Source organism: Sander lucioperca, chromosome 4, assembly GCF_008315115.2.
Source record: "Sander lucioperca isolate FBNREF2018 chromosome 4, SLUC_FBN_1.2, whole genome shotgun sequence".
NCBI classification, from domain to species: domain Eukaryota; kingdom Metazoa; phylum Chordata; class Actinopteri; order Perciformes; family Percidae; genus Sander; species Sander lucioperca.
Window position 1 is genome coordinate 26,098,861 of NC_050176.1, and position 20,318 is coordinate 26,119,178.

The following is a 20,318-nucleotide window of genomic DNA, read 5'->3' on the forward strand; positions in this document are numbered from 1 at the left end:
AGCTGGAGTTGGAATCCTCTACAGTGAAATACAGTCACACCGTTTAACGTTAGCTGTCAGCATTTTAACCGTGTTTAATCCAGCTGCTAGCTAACGGTAGGCTAACGTTACCTGCTTCCAAGTTATTATGTTAACTAGCGTCACATGCAGCGATGCGAACTGTTGCCTCTAACGTCCGTTTCGGAGCATCAGAGGGCAGTGCTGGCATTTCAGTAGCACCGAAATGAGGCACCGAAATCTGCGTTATTATTCGGTCCAGTAGATACCGGTTGTTAAGGCACCGGTGCCGTATAAGCACCAGGTTTTGGTACCCAACCCTAGCGTTTGTACAGGGAGACAAGTAAATGTGCGATTGTATTCATTGTGAGTTTGGTGACAACACTAACCAGGAAACAATAGAAGATTTAATAATTGCTTGATCATTTATTCAGTAGAATATAACAGTAAGCCCAGTTATCCAATAACAAGTGAGATCTAAGATCACATAAGCAGAGGTGAGGAATAATCCTGTGATGGCAGTCTCATGGGTGGTTGAACACACATTTAGTAGAGGGTTTCCTTTATGACGGCAGGTGTATCTCTGTCAAAGGGAAACAGGACAGTGTAGATCAGTGGTTCCCAACCTTTTTTCCTTGGCGCCCCCCTACTTATGTCTAAGAAAAGCTGAGCCCCCCCTCCCGAAACCAAAGTGGAGGTAACTCTCGAGATAGAGCCTTACTTTCTTTTTTGATAGAGAGCAGTTATCAGCACTTTTACGTTTCTCCGCCATGTTTCATTCATAAAATAGTGATGCCGTGGCGGGATGATAGCAAGGGTCACAAGTTAAGAGGTCCCGGAGGTTTGGCCTATTAAGTAGCCTGCCTACAATTTTAAGCGAGAACAAAAATATATAGTATTTATACCGACTTTTGTATACATTATATATTCTAGTGTATTATCATAATTTGTTTAACGTGCACATATTTTTTTTTACCTCAACCTCAAACCAGATAAAGACTTGCGCCCCCCCTGTGATCTTTGCCGCCCCCCTGAGGGGTCCCCGGACCCCAGGTTGGGAACCACTGGTGTAGATCATCTATAAAGAACTAAATATTGGAGTATTCAGCCAGCTCAATGCATGAAGTAGTTGACTTCCTGTCAGTAAATTGGTGCTCTAGCTCTTAAAATCTTTGCTACCAACTTTGTTTCCTCTGCTCTTGACCCAAACTCTGCTTCTAATCACTTATTTGTCTGTGCATTAAACCTCTTGACATAAAATGGAGCCTGGTGACCAAAAACTACTTTTAGCTATCTGAGAAATATAATTCATGTAATGTGGATAGGATGAAGCAAGTGGGAGAGTTTGCAGTTAATGGGGAAGTCCACCATTTTACATCAAAGTATGTTAACAGGTTTTGCGAGTGCTACTGCATAAGTGAAAAAAAAAAAGTATGAAGCCTTTTGTGGCTCCAGAGGGAGCTGTGTGATATCTAATATTTTTTGTCAAGGAAGTAAGCATCAGCATGGTCTGAAGATCACAAGTCTGTCATTGACAATGAAGAAGAACGTGTGAACCAAAAAAGACAATATCTTTGTTGCTACTGTATCAATTTGTATATATATAATTATTTTTTTAACTGTCCATGGTGGCTCTGACAATGTTATAGGAAAACAATGCTACATTTACGGAGTACTCTTTTAATTTCTCTCAGCTAGAAGAGTCAAACAAAATAGAGAATATTGAATGGCTTCAGTTATAGTTGTAATGTTGCCATTTAAACCAGGAAAAGACAATATTTACAGTTTATAATAATATTATTACCAAGGAGTTTGTGATGATCAACCAAAATTCTATGTCTACTCATGAACTGTATCTCCCACCTCTACCTTCAAAACACTCTTTCTCTCTCCCCTTTTTCAGTTTTCATACTATTTTGTGTGTCTTTGGCTTTCTTTGCTTTCTTTCTCTTTGCTCTCTCTTTCTTTATTTCCCATATTTCCCAGACATGTCCCAACCGACTCCACCCTTCCTCCTGTTCCTCCCTGCCCTTCGTCTCCCTCTCCTTTCCTCCCTCATCATCCTTCCTCACCTTCTACTGGAGCCCGGCTCAATAAAAGAGGGTGAGAATCCAGCGTTGGTTTTCTGTTCAACTCTTGCAGTATCTCCTTTTCTTTGTTTTATGTGCACTTGTGAATTGTTCAATCCTATGTCCCCGTTCAGACAGAGAAATGCAAACATGTCACTCACTGGTTGATAGTTTGAAAAGAGATGTAAGCTGTGTCTCTTCAAAAGTTGAACTATTTTCAGCCTATTTTCACTTCAGCACTTAAGTTCAAAACCATTTCTCAAAAGACATGTGTCTTTCTGTGTGAACAAGGCCTACGTTTCTTGTTTCATCTGTTTTCTGCCTCCTGTTTTCACCTTCATCTCTCCATCTCAGTCCTCTGGGTGGTCTGGGTGGTCTGCGTGCTCGTCTCCACTCCTCCTCCTCTGTTCCTAATTTTCTGAAATTTTCATTTCTGGCCCCTGTCCAAGAGAATGATTGTCCTGAGCCAAAGAGCAGGTAGACACACACTTACACCAAACAGTCACGTCCATGTTAGTGTGTCCCGCATAGTTACAATCTGTTAAATCTTTGTTTCATGGATCACTTAAACTGATTTTATGTCTCTATATATTGATATACTGTAAAAATGTGTGTGTGTGTGTGTGTGTGTGTGTGTGTGTGTGTGTGTTTGCGTGTGTATACAGTATATTATACAACCTACTGAATGTTTATCATGGCATATTTGTTTGTGTTTCAGTGATGTAGCAGCTCTGTCTACACAAAGTGCAGCATATGGAGTAGGGGAAAGCCCTCTGCGCAGTCACCGTCACTCATGGAGGCAGCAGATCTTCCTACGGGTCGCCACACCTCAGAAGAACACAGAAACCAATGGTAAGAATGCAAGGCTCCCCATAAAGTCTAACCAGTGGCCTTTGTAGTAAGACATTAACATTGTCTGTCAATGTCTTACTTATGTATCAGTCCTAAAGAAAGTTCAGAGTCACCTGGCCAATTTGCTGTTTCTGTTCTTTTCTGTATTTTTAGTCAAAAAGGAGGCCCATTAGTGTTGATCAATGATCTGGTAACTTAGTTACTAAGATAAGTTTATTCCTTAAAAAGTAACAGTTTCCTTGGATTAAAACTGGTGACTAAGTCCCCACAAAGTATTTTACAATTCGTCCAAGAAGGCAGTCATGCTGCCATATCATTTAATTACACCAACACAAAAATCTACAGCACATTAGAGAGAAAATTACTAAGGATGTGTCACACTTTTTTTAGACACTAAAGAGTCGGTTAGCGTTTTTCCATCTTTACAGTGCAGTCACACTGAGGTCCTGTGTTAGCAAGATGACAGAAATGCGGAGGAAAGAAGGATGTATCACAAGTTGTCTCATAGAGTCAAGGCAAGCATGACATCAACCTGTGGAATTGCATATTATGTGTCTTTTTGTAATATATTCAGAGGACAAGATACCACCTTTGCTTTTAACAGAAGAATTAGATCAAATTTGAATGGGTAACATTAAGCTGTAGCCTACACAGGATGCTGCATCAAATATAAAATAAACTTTTAACAATTATTCAGCAACAACTGTGATATAGATAAAGTATATTTTTAAATAGTGCAAATTGGGTCAATACATTTGCTAATTTGGCGAAAGTATTTGGCTCAAATCCTCCATATTATTTTTAACGTGACAAATTATGGAGAGGGACTGCACATTAATTTAAACATTATTCCAGTTCATCAGAACCAAAAATGCTGACACAGGAATTTGCATGTAAGAGAGTTTGATATAGTGAATCATTTTTCAATGTCAGTTTATCTCACTGAGTTATGCACATATTTTTCTTACTGTCACCATGGAGTATGGCACGTCTCTTTTAGATTACTTGCCAAAGTAACAAATATACCTGCTTTGTGCACATGGTGAGTATAAGCATGTCTGTGTGTATAAAAGTGCTCTGGCAGGTGAGATCTTCACTCTTGGATTACTTTGCATGCTCCAGTTGTAAACTTTAACATGTCTTCTTCTAAGGAAGAAGGCAGTCTCTGGCCATGCCACTTGTGTAAACACACATGTTCATATGAGTACACTCATGCTGCTTAAAATCCTACCAAAATAAGAGCATGAGCAAGACACCTTACATGTGCTTCGTCACTTGTGCTATTTTTTAAAACAGATATACTAGGTCCCAACGTAAAGACAGTGGTGCAGTGACAAAGCCTTTCCACTCTGTGTCACTCTTTCATTTCATGTGATGGTGCATGTGTAAGAGGAAGGGAATGAAAATAAATCACTTTACCAGAGCTCTTTCTCTACTGTATAAACTTGAATTGGCTATTCCCTCTTTTGTAGGTGATCATCAATACACTCGTATTAATGTTCATTCAAGAATTTTTGATTTTCTTTATTTTGAAGTGCCAACCAAACCACTAGCTTTGGCCAATATGGTACCCACTGCTAATTATCTTTCCTTTTGAAATCCCAGTCTAGAAATGCATAAAACAATATTAACATGGCAAAGTAGATGTAAATATATTTCTGTTTATTTTTCTGTTATGTTCCTGAGAATGTTATTCTCAAAAAAACTTTGTTGGAATTTAAATTCCTATGCTGAAGGAACATTGATTTGAATATATACTTACATAAGGGGCTCATATTTCTCCATTGTTATCTGGCAGTGATTGATTGCAATGAACATGTTATTATGGCATCTTGTGCTTTTGGAGCTTAGAATTTTGCATTATAGAGCTTTATAGTGACCGCCCACTTTTTTTCAACCTCTCCATTTCCAGAAGTGATTTTCCCCATTGCTCAATGGTCATTTCATTAAAGTCTTGTATAAAGAGTTTTAAGCCTGCAACCAAGCCAACCAACTACAAACTGAATCGTGACAATAAAACATTTGATTTGGCGCAACAAAAAAAAAACATTTTGAAAATGGAAAAAAGGCAAAGGTACAAGACTTTGTACATAACGATCATAGAGTTCAGTGGTAGCAGCTCTCTAGCTGTTTGCGGGTTTGCGGTAGTGGTAAGCATTTCCATGGTAGCGGCGAGCTCCACCAATCAGAGACGTCGCTGTTACGCTTTGGATTGTAAGTAGTGTAGTACTTCTCCTTGACATCGCGAATAAAACCAGTTTTTCTTAAAACAAGTTGATTTCATACAGACTTGTGGAGATTTACAGCCCTGACGAATACAGTATTTGTGTGTGTGTTTGCCTGTGCAGACACAGAAATCATGCATGTGCTTGCATGTCTTTAGATCCTGTGTTTTGATAATTATATGTAGTGTGTGTGTGTGTGTGTGTGTGCGTGTGTGTGTGTGTGTGTGTGTGTGTGTGACAGAACAAGTGTTGACAGTTACGATAGTTGGGTTGGTCACACTGTAGCTCCACTCTAACTCCTGTATCAAACCCAGTAAAAAAAGAAACAACCTCCTTGAGTGAAATACATACATATAAACGTCCATACATTACCTTTTAAGTTAGCAAAAGAGAGGTATTTCTTTATTGCACTTTATTATACCGGTGTTTATATTTTGTGTTGGAAATGTTTTTGAGTCTTTTAAACACTTCAGTTAGCTTATAGTATTTACGTTTGTTTCAGTGAAATGCATTAAACTCCGGCCTGAAATGTATTAGGGTTGCAACCAACCATTAATTTCCAGTGATGGGAATAACGGCGTTACTAACGGCGTTACTTTTTTCAGTAACAAGTAATCTAATTGATTACTCTTCCCATCTTAATAACGCCGTTACCGTTACTGCCAAAAAGAGCCCACTAACCTGTTTTTTTCATCAGACCAATTAGATCTCTGAGTCTGAGCCGAGAGGCAAAGACTTTTTTTACTCTTCTTCCTTGGTTAGTGGGCAATGCACGACGCAAGCACATACATGCTGACGATTGGCTGAGGTTGAGTAAAATGTAATGTTAAGCCAATCAGAGGTAGAGTTGGGCGGGTGTTCGAAAGCACGCATAGTCGGACACACAAGAACAACACAAGCGAGTCAGTCCAAGAGAGAGAGAGACAGGTATGGCGTTATGAAATCAAGGAGAGGGTTAACTTTTCCTGCTACAGATTTTCCACCTTGGTCAGAAAGAACAGGGGAGACACTTTGTTTCTCTCACTATATGACTCTAGAGTCGGTACTCGCTCGAAAGCTAATCGCCGTCACTCTCTCACTTCTCCCTCGCTCTATCACCTACTCCCCACACACACACACACACACACACACACACATGCCGGCTCGACGCACACACCAGCGCACAAGTATAACCATCAGGCTACTTACGTTATTTGCACTACAACGAGTGTATACATTTGTTATTTATTTTTGGTATAGTGCTTAATAAGCATAATTTAATTTTGCCCAGTTGTGGCCTGTTGAGGTGTTGTGTTATTTGTATCGATCCACTATATAAACATAATATCTACATACATGGCATTTGATTGGAGGCTAGTCTCACTTTGTCTCACAGCAATATTTAAATAGTTTAGATTTGTGTACATTGTTTCTGTTAATAATGTATTGTATTAAAGTTCCATTTCATTATAATATTCAGATTTATCATAAATAATTGAACATGCACATGTATTTTAAGCTCTGTTAAAGAGGGGTGGAGGTGGAGGTGGGGTCACATTTGAGCATTTAAAAATGTACTTGAAAGTAACACAATAGTTACTTTCTGAAGTAACTAGTTACTTTCATAATTTGTAACTGAATAACTAATTTAGTTACTTTTTGGAAGAAGTAACTAGTAATTGTAACTAATTACTTTTTAAAAGTAACTTGCCCAACACTGTTATTTTCACATTGATTAATCTATTAGTTATTTTTTGAATAATCAATAAATGTCATAAAATAGTGAAAATTGATTCCAAGATGACCTCTTCCAATGTCTTGATTTGTCTGACCAACAGTCCAAAACCCAAATATATTCAGTTACCAATGATGTCAAACAGAGAAAAAAAATGCAAATCCTCACATTTGAGAAGCTGTTTTTTTTCTTTATATATGACTTAATCAATTAGTAAAAATGTTGATAGATTTTCTGTTAATCGATTTTTTCAAGAAAAAAAATGATAGATTAATTGACTAATTGTTTTACCTACTAAAGCAGGAGGTTGTATTAATTGATCAGCTTATTACAGTTTTTAAGGGAGCTTTCACACCTGCCTCATTTAGTTCAGTTGAAAAGTGAGTTTGTTTGCCCCACTGGTGCAGTTCGTTTGGGCAGGTGAGAAAGCAGCAATCATACTCGGGTGCGCACAGAAAGCAGACCAAACAAGCGTACCGGGACCTGCTTGATGAGGTGGTCTTGGTACGCTTTCAAACGAACTCTGGAGTGGTTCGTTTGTGGTGAGAACGTGACCCAACCTCGAACCGCACCAACTGCGTACTCTGCAGTGTACTCCGCAAGTCTGAGCTAAATGGCTCCTGTAGTCAGGTGTGCTTTGCAATCTGCGATGTGGCAGAACATGCAAACTGTAGCAGCATGCAATGTTTCTCTCACAAAAAATAGACAGCAGTCAAGCTCACCGTTCGTCATTCTCATCTCTGTGGTCAAACCAGCCGCCAAATCATTTTAGACAAGGGAACAATAGTCACACAGCAGCCATTGTTCAGTGTGATTCATTGGAATTACAATTGCGCAATATTTGTTGAAGGCAAAATATGTGTCAAACCATTCTGAATTAGGCACTGTGGTGCTGCAGAGACGTTCCGGCCTACAAAGCATATCCTACAGACTAAAGAAAAAAATCTTTGTTTGGTACAGATCCTCGCAAAAATCCCACTATCATCATTTAAATTTGTTAAATTTTAATATTTTTCGATGAAAATGAGAATAATGATACAAAAATGATTATTACCTTCAATATCATGAAGCATATCACAATCGCAATATCAGTCAAAATAATCACAATTAGATATTTTCCTCATATCGTTCAGCCCTAGTTTAGAGGTGACCACTATTCCACTGTTACGCGTTTTCCCATATTGACACATTACAAAATTTCACTATTTTTGTCAGTATAGCACCAACAAATCAGACAGCAACTATCTTTGTTTCACTGCAAACTTCAAAACACCTCCTGCACACATAAAACAAAGCTTGGAAGAGCTACAGAATTTTTTGTGTTATTTCAATTACTATCATTAGAATAGAGATGTAAACCAAAAATAATAGGGGTGTTTTTTATACGAGTCCTACGTAGTTTCCATTTCAGTTGTGACTTTTTCCAGGGAAATGAGTGAAATCACAAAAACACAAAAGAAAAAATACTAACTTTGAAGTACTGTAATTGAATTACAGTTACAAAGGCAGCTGTACAAAAGATTAATTAATTTGTTCACTTCTGTACACACCCCTCTGGATTATGTGTTTGGGTCTAATGAATGAATGTGGGACTAAGTTGACCTTTTTTATCAACCTTCCCACTGAACATGCTGCTCGTAAGGGATTAGAGAGGTTTAGGCCCGTCATTGTGTACTAAGTTTCCCTTTCAAATGAAACGGGTAAACATCACGTAAGAAATTTCTCCTCAAAATTAATGAAGTCTTCATCTGAAGTTTATTTTGACAGTCAACTGCCATGAAGTAAAGGATAACAGTGCTTTTAGCACGTCAGTGAGATGGGCTTTGTTCTGACTGAATGCAGTGCTAAATTGGGTTGAGTTGGGCGTATATTTGCATTTATGTGTGTGCTTGCATACATGAGGTCATGGGTGTGTCAAGTTAGTGTGTGTATGTGTGTCTGTGTGTGTTTTTTGTGTGTGTCTCTGTCTCTGTTGGAGGGGATGGCGGTGTCTCAAGGTCATGTTGACAGTCCACACACAGCTCCAGAGGCAAGCGCCAGCCTTGTTTACCCACTTTGCATGCCGTGTGTGTGTTGTGGGACATAGTTCTGGTGAAGTGTTTGCTCAGGGAGTGTATGATGCCACTTTGTGCAAGAGTGTGTGTGTGTGTGTGTGTGTGTGTGTGTCTGTGTGTGTGTGTGTGTGTGTGTGTGTGTGTGTGTGTGTGTGTGCTTATTTTGGCGTTAAGACATGGTCATTAGCATTACGATTAGGCATGTGCAGTACGGTAACTCTTATGGTTAAGGTTAGGGTAAGGGTCAGTAGAGAGTCCCCTCAATGATTGCTGTGTGTGTGTGTGTGTGTGTGTGTGTGTGTGTGTGTGTGTGTGTGTGTGTGTGTGTGTGTGTGTGTGTGTGTGTGCACGCGCGCGCGTGTGTTTCACACCTAAAGGTTAACTCTTCAGCTGTGTTCTGTTGAAGCAGTGTAGTCTGTGTTTGTCTAACAAGTCTCAGAGAGTCGCTGTCTGTGTATGTCACACTTATAACTTAAGAGCCATTTGTTTGTATAGTGACTCTGCTAGTTTCAGCACGTCTTGGAAAGTCTCCCTGACACAGACACAAATGCGTGTGTGTGTGTGTGTGTGTGTGTGTGTGTGTGTGTGTGTGTGTGTGTGTGTGTGTGTGTGTGTGTGTGTGTGTGTAATGTGTTGATATGCAGTACATTGTTGTAAGTAGTTGTCTTTGTAGTGTATCTGTTGCTTGAAATGGTAACCTATCTTACCTATTTCTAATTTTCCTCAGAAGAGTGCTTGGAAAGATAAATATCAAATTCACATACTGTACCTAAGCTAAGGTATGTGTGTGTGTGTGTGTGTGTGTGTGTGTGTGTGTGTGTGTGCGCGCGTGTGTGCGTGCGCGTGCGTGCGTGCGTGCGTGTGTGTGTGTGTGTGAATCGTGATGTTCCTACGAACTAAAAGAGAAGTGCTATCTGGAAAGTTGTTATGTCCTTCCTCTAAACAACACAGGGTATTTTGAGGTTTCGGATCCACCCTGTACTTTGGGGTGGAGTCACACAAACACACTTTTTTTTACCCAACTGGGTCGAATATATCTATGTTTAGCATGTTTCATTTTATTTTGCATGAGTGTCCAAGGGATTGCAAATTGAATTGACTTGGGTTTTTTGACTGTAGGTCAATAAACGAAGTAAAAAAATAAATAAATAAAGGTTTCCCCCTGATAAAAAGTAGAATATTCCTTTATCCTAACAAGCTTTGCTGTTTCACAATACCTGCTTATAATTATTATGACTAAAACTTATTATAATATAACACTGTTGTATAGTGTTATCTCTGTTGGTATTTCTTTGCTGTATCCTGCACCTAATGTAGCGTGATCTGATCTTATCTTATGTCATACTATCTGATATCTTTCAGAGCGGGGGGATCCCTGTCTTGAGGGGGGTCGAGTGTGCGTGGGCCAGGTGGGAGGTGGAGGAAGTGGGGACTCATCCATAAGGGTGGTGCTTGAGGAGAGGACGAAAAGGAGCAAAGAGGAGCTGAGGGAGCTCTGGAGGAAGGCCATCCTGCAGCAGATCCTGCTGCAGAGGATGGAAAGGGAGAACCAGAAACTACAGGGTAAGTTGGATGGATGAAGAGGATTGAAACACACACATACAAGGAGTCTGCATAGCCTTTTTTTGTAATTTATTCACATGTTCATAAACAAAAGATCTTATTATATTTGTGCACACATCCTCAAACATATGCTAAACAGACTAGTGAAAATAAGATTTACTACAATGATTAGTATAATCGCACTTAATCTTATAATAAGCAATAACACAAACATTGCAGTGCACTGTGTTTGGGGAAAAGTGACTGTCCCATAATACATGTAACAGCCAATGTGTCCTATCAAAGTGAATTAAAGACTTGAATGTATGCCAGGTTTCTGAAGCCAAGCACTGCATCTAGATACTTAAAATGTAAATACACATAATACAGAGTCACTTGAAATATTCTTATACTCTGTATCTGGATTGAATTTAGTGTATGTCCGCATGATCGCTAGAACAGCAGCCAGCATTGTTTTGTTACGTGGCGTTGGCATCACTCACTTGGTAGTCTCGCTTTGCCAGACACACGTTGCGGAGCGGAGGAGGGTCTGACTAGTCCACATAGCATTCTGGGATGGGAGAAAAACGTGCTCTGGTTTATTGGCATTTCTTTAAACAGATCACAATCGTCATGGGCGGTGCTAAGCTCCGTACGGAGCCGCTGTAAAATAGCTGTGCGAGAGAAAACTCAGATTTGACAGATAGTCTATATAGACTAGATAGTCAATTTACCATGCAGAGATCTGAAGAGCAGTCAACCATAGTCCTCATAAATCCACCGGAGTTTAAAATTCCAACACAAAGAAAGCGGAAGGAAACGGACATCAGTGAAAATACATGCATCCGGAATTTCCTGCGGCACCGGAGCAATCCCGGAAGTGGAACGTCAAGGATATTGACTACTCACTTGGTAACGCTGTTGAATTACATGATGATTTGGATTCTCTAGAAGCTATATAGCAAGATAAGCAAGTCATTCTTTAAAGCTGTAGTGCGTAGTTTCTGTCTTTCCCATGAGGAATTCTATGTAATGACAATAACACTGTCGGCGCGTCCACATGATACAAGCCTTCCGTGATCGCACACACGCCCCCACCCCTCCTCCACACAGTTGCTAGTATGCAAGGAGGACACGAAGGATTAAAAAAACATGATGGACTCTTCAGAAGAGGTAGTTATCTTCACTCAAGCTTCTGAGCGGGAAAGTCACTGAACGACACAATCTTCTGAACATAACCATACTGAGAAATACAGAGAGAGTTGTGTGGAGCTGATAGAGACGTTCATTAATATCAAAAAGTTAGGCACTAAAGCTTTAATCCGTCTCTGGCAACATGCCTCTCTAGGTGTGCACACGCACTCAGGATAGGTAATCGAGTGCACACCTGTTTTAAAAAATATATATTTAGACACATTGCATATAAACAGGTTATATAATATATAGGTGTGTGTGATGAAGAAGAAGACATAGTTTGGTAATCCCAGAGGGAAATAACAAAATGTCACTCTGTTATTATACCTTTACACACACAGGCCCGAAATACACACACATAAACAGGACCTATTAGGGGTGGTACGGTTCACAAAATCCATGGTTCGGTTCGTATCACGGTTTTAGGGTCACGGTTTTCGGTTCTGTACGGTTCTTGTTATTTTTTCTTTTAATCTTTAACACTCCAGAAATATACTTCAGCATATGATATATAGCTAAAATTAGCATATTGAATGCATGTTGCACAATACATGCACACAGTGGCAGTTCTATTGTTTTATTTCCGCTGTCATCACAGGTAACATGAAATCCAAAATGTTCCCACACACCAGACTATATACGATGCTGGCGCATCCTCCAACTCCGGGCAGCCTTCCTCATCTCTCCCACTTGACATTTCTGCATGTGACGTGACCTGCAGCACTCCATACTCCACCTGAGGAGCGGTCGGCTCGGCGCCTCTCAAAATCTGACGAAAATATTTTAAACTGACCTTTGTCGATCAAAAAAACAGACAGATTCAGCAACTGTATGGCCTATTTCTCGCTTAAAATGTTTTCAGAAACACTTTTCGGTGAACTATTTTCGTAAAATACGAGATCGTATTCAGAACGAGATGCCATTAGAGTCTGTTTTGAAATTCAGGAGCAGCAAGAACCACGTGACATGTTCGTCCAATCAGCTGCCATGTGTTGCGTTCGTCACGCTCATCCCCCTTGTCGATTCCAGTAAGTATTGTAATGTTTCGAAACATGGGTGTCGAAAGTGGGCACTATGGCAGTAAGTGGTTAGTGCACATTAACAGTGTACTGACAAACCGTGCGACGCACACACGCTCCGAACCGAGACAAGCGAACCGAGCGGTTCAGATGTTTCTTCATGAACCGTACCACCCCTAGGACCTATACACATGCATTAAAAGGAGAGATGTCAGTGCTCAAGGGCACCTTGGCAGTGCCCATGAAGTGAACTGGCACCTCTTCAGCTACCAGTCAACACTCCGCACTTGGTCTTTGCGGGGATTTGAACAGGCAACCATGCGGTTCCCAAGTCAAGTCCCAGTGGACTGAGCTTCTGCACAGTAAGGGTGTGCAAAGTGCACCACCTCTTTCCTGACCCAGTTGGCACATGTCAACACACACTTAGCTATGCGCCACACCCTAACTACAGGCAACCCTTTAATTCTCACACACACACACACACACACAACACTTTATTCATCACACAGCTAGAAATAATTGCCTACATAACAGGGTGTGGATGGAGAAAATGTGGGTCAATATTGAAAGAAAAACAAGTCCAGGCAGCGAACGCAGACACATGGACTCGCTGCACTCTTACTATACATACTAACATACACATCTACTGTACTTGCCTGTGGCGCTTTCTCGATCATCTATAGTTCAATTGTGTTTTATTCCTCCCACAGGGTGGGCTCCACCTTTCTATCCGTTTTGGTCTGGGTGGAGCTCAACTCCCTGTCATCTATTCTTTCTGTTTATCTCTCACACTGCTGCCTGTTTTATGTGTCAACTGCGAAAATGTTAGTGCATGTGCGTGCCTCCATCAGTGTGTTCATATCTTCGTCAGCTCCAGGATGGGGTATCTTATCTGGTTGTGTGTTTTCATGGGTGGGTATCAAGAGGTTACCAGAGACAGAGCGGGAGGAGAGGTTAGAGAGTGGAGAGATTGAACGCTTGCTGGGCTGAAGCCAATGAGCGGGTCCTGACTAACCACACTCTGCTCCAGACAGCTGATAAGACAGACAACAGAGCCAAGGCCTCTCTAGCAGCATCTATTCTTACTCTGGGTGTGGCAGCTATCTGCTCCGTCCAAGTTTTCTTCTTTTATTGACTAGACTACGCCTTCCACGTCACTCCCGCTACTTCTCTGTCTTTGATTGCTGAGGCCATGATATACAGCATTTTATTAAGTTTAAGGTATTTTATAATGTGTTTACCCTGGATTTTGGTGTGCATTCTATGCAAAGCACTCTATTTTTACAAAGCACCAATTTAACATATTTTTAATTTGTTCATTAACGCTGTGGTGGTGGTGTTATAATTTCCCCAGTTTACGTTTTGCAAAATGTTGCTGATGAAAATACATGCATTCCCCCTGTTGGCTGCACACCTTTTGCCTCTGTTTCCCGGAATGTGTCAGGGCAGGTTGGAACAGGAAATGGACTGCTGTCTCTTTCCTGTCCCGTAGTGATGATGTCACTCTCCCCAGCTCTGCCAAGTTGCAACTGGTCAGTCTAGGTGAACACCACACATGAGTGGAAGGGGTGGAGAAGTCCACAAGTGGAAGGAGGGATAAAAGGGAGAGGGAGAGTGTGGTTGATGGATGAGACAAATGTGGAATTGAATGAGAAGAAAGAGTTGAGTGTAGCGAGTAAAGAGAAAGAGCAGAAAAGAAAGGCTGTGGGTTAAGAGATTAGGAAGGAAAGAGAGAAAGGGTGTTATCAGAATGAGAGGAACAGATGAGGGGTACTGGGTGTGCCCTTAACTTCTTTGATCACTGTTTTCAACATGTTGCAACAAAATTCACAATTGTCTTTCTGTGTAGTTTATAGGCTGTGTTAATCAGAAAGTCACAAATTTGATTGCGCAAACCAAAAATGTCAGGGGAATGTGTTATAATAATTATAAGTGCCCCTGTTTTTTTGTGTTGGCATGCTAAACTCTGGTTGATTTATGAGGACTATGGTTAACTGCTCCTCAGATCTCTGCAGGGTAAATCCAGACAGCTAGCTAGACTATCTGTCCAATCTGAGTTTTCTGTTATACGACCAAAACAACTTTTGAGCGTACACATCTTCCACCAAAACAAGTTGCTATTTTGCAGAGGCACCGTTGCGCCGCCCATGACGATTGTGATTGGTTTAAAGAAATGCCAATAAACCAGAGCACGTTTTTCTCCCATCACGGAATGTTGTGTGGACCAGCCAGACCTTCCTCCGCAGCGCTGTGGAGGAAGGTCTGGCAATGAGAGACTGATGTCAGTGCTGTGTTCACAAGTTGTTTCTGCTGCCCTAATGTGGTCGAAGATAAAAACAGTAATTGCAAAGTTAAAGATGGTGATTAACCAGCAGCTCTGTTCCTGCAGTTATTTTTCACACAGTCCCTGCTGACTATTTAAGGTTTTCTATTTTTAAAGTATGACATGCTTATTTTGATTCATTAATTAATTAAGTCTAAAACAAATTCTGTGAGCATTGTGTCTTTTCTGGTCACTAGATGATGACAGCCTCACCCATGAAATCCATTTGGCCTGACCTGTTTAAAATCCTCTTTATCTAAAAGTTAAGGTTTTATTTAATGAAACATTATTAATGTCTTCTTCTGACCTAAATGGAGTTGGTCATTAAATTAGTTTGTTGGCTGCAGTCACAGCTACATTTACTCCTCCACCCAGTTTTTATTGTGATGACTAGTTTGCCACAACAAAGAGTGTGTGGAAGTCTATATCAGTAATGTATGAAAGTGCATGAGTGCAGAAACGAAACTAAAAAGACAACGCAAAATGTACTTTGTGAAGAGAGCCACACACTGGCATCTGGCCAGGTGTTTCCAGCTACAGTGGCGCCTCAGCTCCACACGCCACACTAGGCGTGGAACAGTGCACTGAAGTCACAGTTCGGTTCATACCTCGGTTCAGACGTCACAGTTCGGTACAATGGAGGGACAAGCAAAACAAAAATGCAGAAGGCAATGATTTTGTATTGTTTATGTCTCAGGCTGTACCACCTAGTGTCATATAGTCTCTCCCCTGAGCTAGCTGCAACAGCCTGAAGTGTGTAAAGTAGGGCTGCACAATTAATCGAATTTTAATCACGATCACAATTTTGGCTTCCCACGATCAAATTCACGTGATCGAGCGATATTTAAAATGCTTTATTCCGTTCATAGAACGCTCTGTATCAAAAGTATTTTTTTTTCCATAGCTCCGTAAACCACTCTCTGATCACGTGCCTCTATGAGCCAATCAGAGTTGTTCCCTGCACCGCGCAGCTTAGTTTAGATGTAGACAGTTACAGAGGACAGAGTAATGTGAAGAAAATTCCACAACCGATAGCTAGCAGTCGGTCATAAGTCGTCGCGAGGTTTACCAGTTTATCAGTAAACGCAACATTTTTTCCCATCTGTGTTGTTTTTCAGACAACAGCAGTGACCAGTGCTAGTTAGTTCTCGTACCTACTCTGGCTCCTGCACCCTGTCCCCTCTCCCCTTCTACCTGCCCGCACGGTGCTGCTAAACATGAGGAGAGAGCAGAGAGGAAGGGCTGCTCCTCAGTTACAGAACAGAAGACTGTTTTGGCGGCCACAAGAGAGAAATACCTTGCGTGCTCGCTGGACAATATTGGCGTCTTTTCTACAGAAAGTCGCCAGATTTGTCGCTAGTCGCTTTTTTGAACAAAAGTCATTAAGGGGATCTGAAAAGTCACTAAATCTAGCGACAAAGTCACTAAGTTGGCAACACTGCCAGTGCTGCTATCTCTGACTCACTAAAACTTTATACATAGGCGGAGCTGGGCTACATACGGCGCACCAATCAGAGCTTCAGAGCTAAGGCGGGGCTACAGATTAGGTGTCCCTGAAGAACCCGCGTATCTAACAGTAGTTCTGCATTACATTAATTAATTTCCACGCAAGTTTTATTTATTTTTATACCGTGTATTCTCCGTGTAAATTCATGCACCGAACCGTGACGCCCGTACAGTTTCGGTTCAATACGAATACATGAACCGTTCCACCCCTACACCACACACCACAGGACCAAGACAAAGGGCTAAAAGGGGTGTCACATTATTGTCGTGTATTGTCTGTGTATTTATGTTCGTAGCCTCAGAAAACGATCTGCAGAACAAGCGTCTGAAGCTGGACTACGAGGAAATCACACCGTGTCTGAAGGATGTCACTCTGGTCTGGGAGAAGATGCTGGGAACTCCTGCAAGGGCAAAGGTCAAGTTTGACACAGAGACCATACACGCTGCTGTTGAACAAGGTACATATCTGGCACCATAAATACATATATCAGTCCTACTTGGAATTGTTTGTTCTTTTTTAAAATCACCAGGTATTAGCAAATATTGACCAAAGCTTAATGTATAAAGCTCCAAAACTGAAAATATGTATTGTAACATTCCTCCTTATCATCAGCCGTGGCCTTTCTGTTCTGTCCATGTTCTAGTATCCAGCACAGGAAGGTTATCTCCTCTTCTTTCGGCTTCAAACGTAACAGGGGAGATCTAAAGTTCAGAACACACATGCACACAGAAAGGCTACTGGCAGTGGCCAATGAATAGCAGCCTTTCATTTATCTACTAAAGTAGCCTCAAGAGCTAGCTTCTGGGCAAGATTATGACATCACATTAAAATGGTGGTCACACAGATATGTGTTCCTAAGGTCAAGAATGATTCTCCACACTCAAGGGAAAATACTGTAGAACACTTTATCGGCTAACAAACTCCTCTTTGTCTGTCAGTCAGTCAAACTACTTACTGGGCTGACAAGTATTTTTACAGGCAAGGTAAGGCTCCTCTGAGTAGACTGAAATTCACCAAGTCCTGACATCAGATCCCCTCATTATTAGCATACTGCATGCATGGTTTGCATACTATTTGTAGTATTCTTCACCTAAACAACAGTTTGAGTTCTGTTCAGTTACAACATGTAAACATGTAATTTTACCTTGGTACTACCCCACCCTCTTGTCATTTCTGGCAGGTGTCCCAAGACAACATCGAGGCGAGATCTGGAAGTTTCTGTCTGAACAATATTTACTCAGGCAGACGGTCCCGTCCCGACCCCCTGCCAATCATACTCCATACAAAGAGCTGCTGAAACAGCTCACCTCACAGCAACATGCCATCCTCATAGATCTGGGTAACTCAGACACACATAGAAAATATTCATATTCTCTTTAACACATTCTTAGTTGCTTAATTTTAAAGCTATTCTGCTGTACGGTAACAAAAGAATGTACAGGATACCCTGTGCACAAACACACGCATATTCACTCACACATTTGAGATTTTACAGACGATCTACAGGTCTTGAAAAGTCTTTAAAACGTTTAATTCAGTTCCGTTAATAAAAGGCCTTAGAATGTATTAAAAAATGAAAGTGTCCTTTACAAAGTTATAATTGTTTTTTGCATGTGGTTGTCGAGAGACAAACTGCTAGCTACAGCAGCTAGGAAGCTCATTAACTCATAATGGGTCAATTTGAGCAAAAACTTACATTAAATTATTATTTAACTTCCATCCATCCATTACTAGAAATTATTGTTGGGAAGCTGGGAAGTACTGACAAATATGAGTTTTTTTGTAGACCTTATGGTTCCTACAGGTTTTCTGTCATTCTTTGACTAGTATGATTATGGAAAAGTTATTAAATTAATTTTTTTAGTATTAAAAAAAGATCTTTAAAAGTCTTTAATTTGGTGAACTCTGCAGAAACCTTGCACAGAGTACATGACAATGACTCAAACCTCATTTTAACGCTTTCACCCTTAAATGTACCCAACACCTCCCACCCAAAAACCCACACACACACACACACATACAGTACCTACACCCCACCCACATAACACCCACATTCACATCCACCCACACATCCATCTGTGTAGCACGTAACCTCCCCTGTTTTTGCTGTTGACCCTGAGTCTTTCATCTGACTATCATGTTATTTACTCTACATCAAATTGGGTGGGGACGGAGGTAACGGCATACACAGTGACACAGTTGCTAACATGGCCAGATATGAAGGTGTTATGTGCTGTAGGATAAAAACACAGTGTTTATGATACTGAAGCAGCAAAAATGTTTGCACATAGAAAATGCAGGGTAATTCAATATCGTCTACTATAAGTATGTAGTAGTAGTAGTAAAGAGTTAATATAAGTTAGGCAAAAGGTTAACAATGTAGGCTTGTAAAGTTGAGCACTCCCACACATTACACACACACACACACACACACATAGAAACTTTCCTTTAGGCAGGGGAGGGAGTCTTGGCATTATGTTCACAAACAGAGCCCCTACAGCACATTAAACGCCTACACACTGATCGTCATTGTCTTCTCCAAAGCCTCACTGTCACACACTGTAAGTCAAGAAGTCAGTCAGTCCCAAAACACCTATACCTGCCAATCAACAGCCCATCCACGTAATGCAGATACATTTTTTTACAGATCCAAGGTCATTATGTTGTCATGCTTGAAAGGCACGTGTCCCATGTCCCCCATGATAGGCTCCTGAAGGATGGTCTTTGCTTAAAGCTGGGTGTTTTCATGAACATGTTTGTAAGCATGACAACTTGGAATGGGTCTGCACATGCTCATGCACTGAGCTCCTTTTTACACATCAACAGCAAAGTGTGAAGTCTAGCATCCTCAGGGCAAAACACATGTACACACCCAGATGCTTTGGTCTCTTATAGATAGTTCACTCTTGCCAGGAACTAAAAGTTTCATCAGGTTGATCTCAGACATCAAATAGATACTTGGTCTGGCGCAGCATTTCATACTAAATATAAACAGTGCAGATGTTTCTGTAATATAGATCATATCACTCTTTTCTTCTGTCACAGGGCGCACTTTTCCAACTCATCCATATTTCCAAGCACAGCTGGGGGCAGGACAGCTGTCTCTGTATAATTTACTGAAAGCCTACTCACTGCTGGACCCTGAGGTATCATTGGATCATTTTAGTATTCTTTCTTTCACTTTCTTTTTGCATGTCTCTCTTTCTCCCCCTCCCTTGATGATGGACAAAATGGAACTGTCAACTGGTTTTTAGGCTTAAGCCTTTTCCCCCTACCTTGTCTGTGTAGACGTCAAGTTTGTTAATGTTGTTGTTGCAGGTGGGCTACTGCCAGGGCCTGTCCTTTATTGCTGGAGTGCTGCTGTTACACATGGGGGAAGAAGACGCCTTCAACATGCTCAAATTTCTAATGTATGACGTGGGGCTTCGCAAACAGTACAGGCCTGACATGATAATCCTGCAGGTAAAATGCACACACACAAACACATACACACACATTCAGAGTCTCTTTGTCCCACATATATAGGACACATTTACAGAATCTGTCACTCCCCTGTACATACCTTAATCTTGATCATTTCTCTTTCTTACTCACATACTTAACTTGCATCAAAGAGAGGACTGCAGGTCATTATCTTTTTAGATATGTCCATCCATCAATCAGTCTGTTGATCTCAAATTTCATATTTGAAATGTGATGCATCTCATCACTCCCTTCTGTTTTCAGAATTTCAGAAAACATTTTCATGTTTTAACAAAAAGACACCATTGGTTTCGTTGAGATGTTACTAGATTCATACTTGATGCAAGGAGTTAACACGAG

General features: G+C 40.8%; 1 protein-coding gene across 2 annotated transcripts in view; it reads left to right on the forward strand.

Annotated features, from left to right (window-relative positions):
- tbc1d1 (TBC1 (tre-2/USP6, BUB2, cdc16) domain family, member 1) overlaps window positions 1-20,318 on the forward strand; it is a 41,448-nt gene that overhangs the window by 10,427 nt on the left and 10,703 nt on the right. Inside the window, exons 10-17 of one of the 2 annotated variants that reach the window (XM_031285804.2) lie at window positions 1,984-2,100; window positions 2,421-2,543; window positions 2,785-2,918; window positions 10,274-10,474; window positions 16,792-16,953; window positions 17,677-17,835; window positions 19,542-19,642; window positions 19,815-19,958. In XM_031285804.2, the coding sequence (XP_031141664.1) occupies window positions 1,984-2,100; window positions 2,421-2,543; window positions 2,785-2,918; window positions 10,274-10,474; window positions 16,792-16,953; window positions 17,677-17,835; window positions 19,542-19,642; window positions 19,815-19,958 (1,141 nt within the window). The remainder of the gene's footprint in view (window positions 1-1,983; window positions 2,101-2,420; window positions 2,544-2,784; window positions 2,919-10,273; window positions 10,475-16,791; window positions 16,954-17,676; window positions 17,836-19,541; window positions 19,643-19,814; window positions 19,959-20,318) is intronic. The other variant, XM_035999916.1, reaches the window with a different exon arrangement.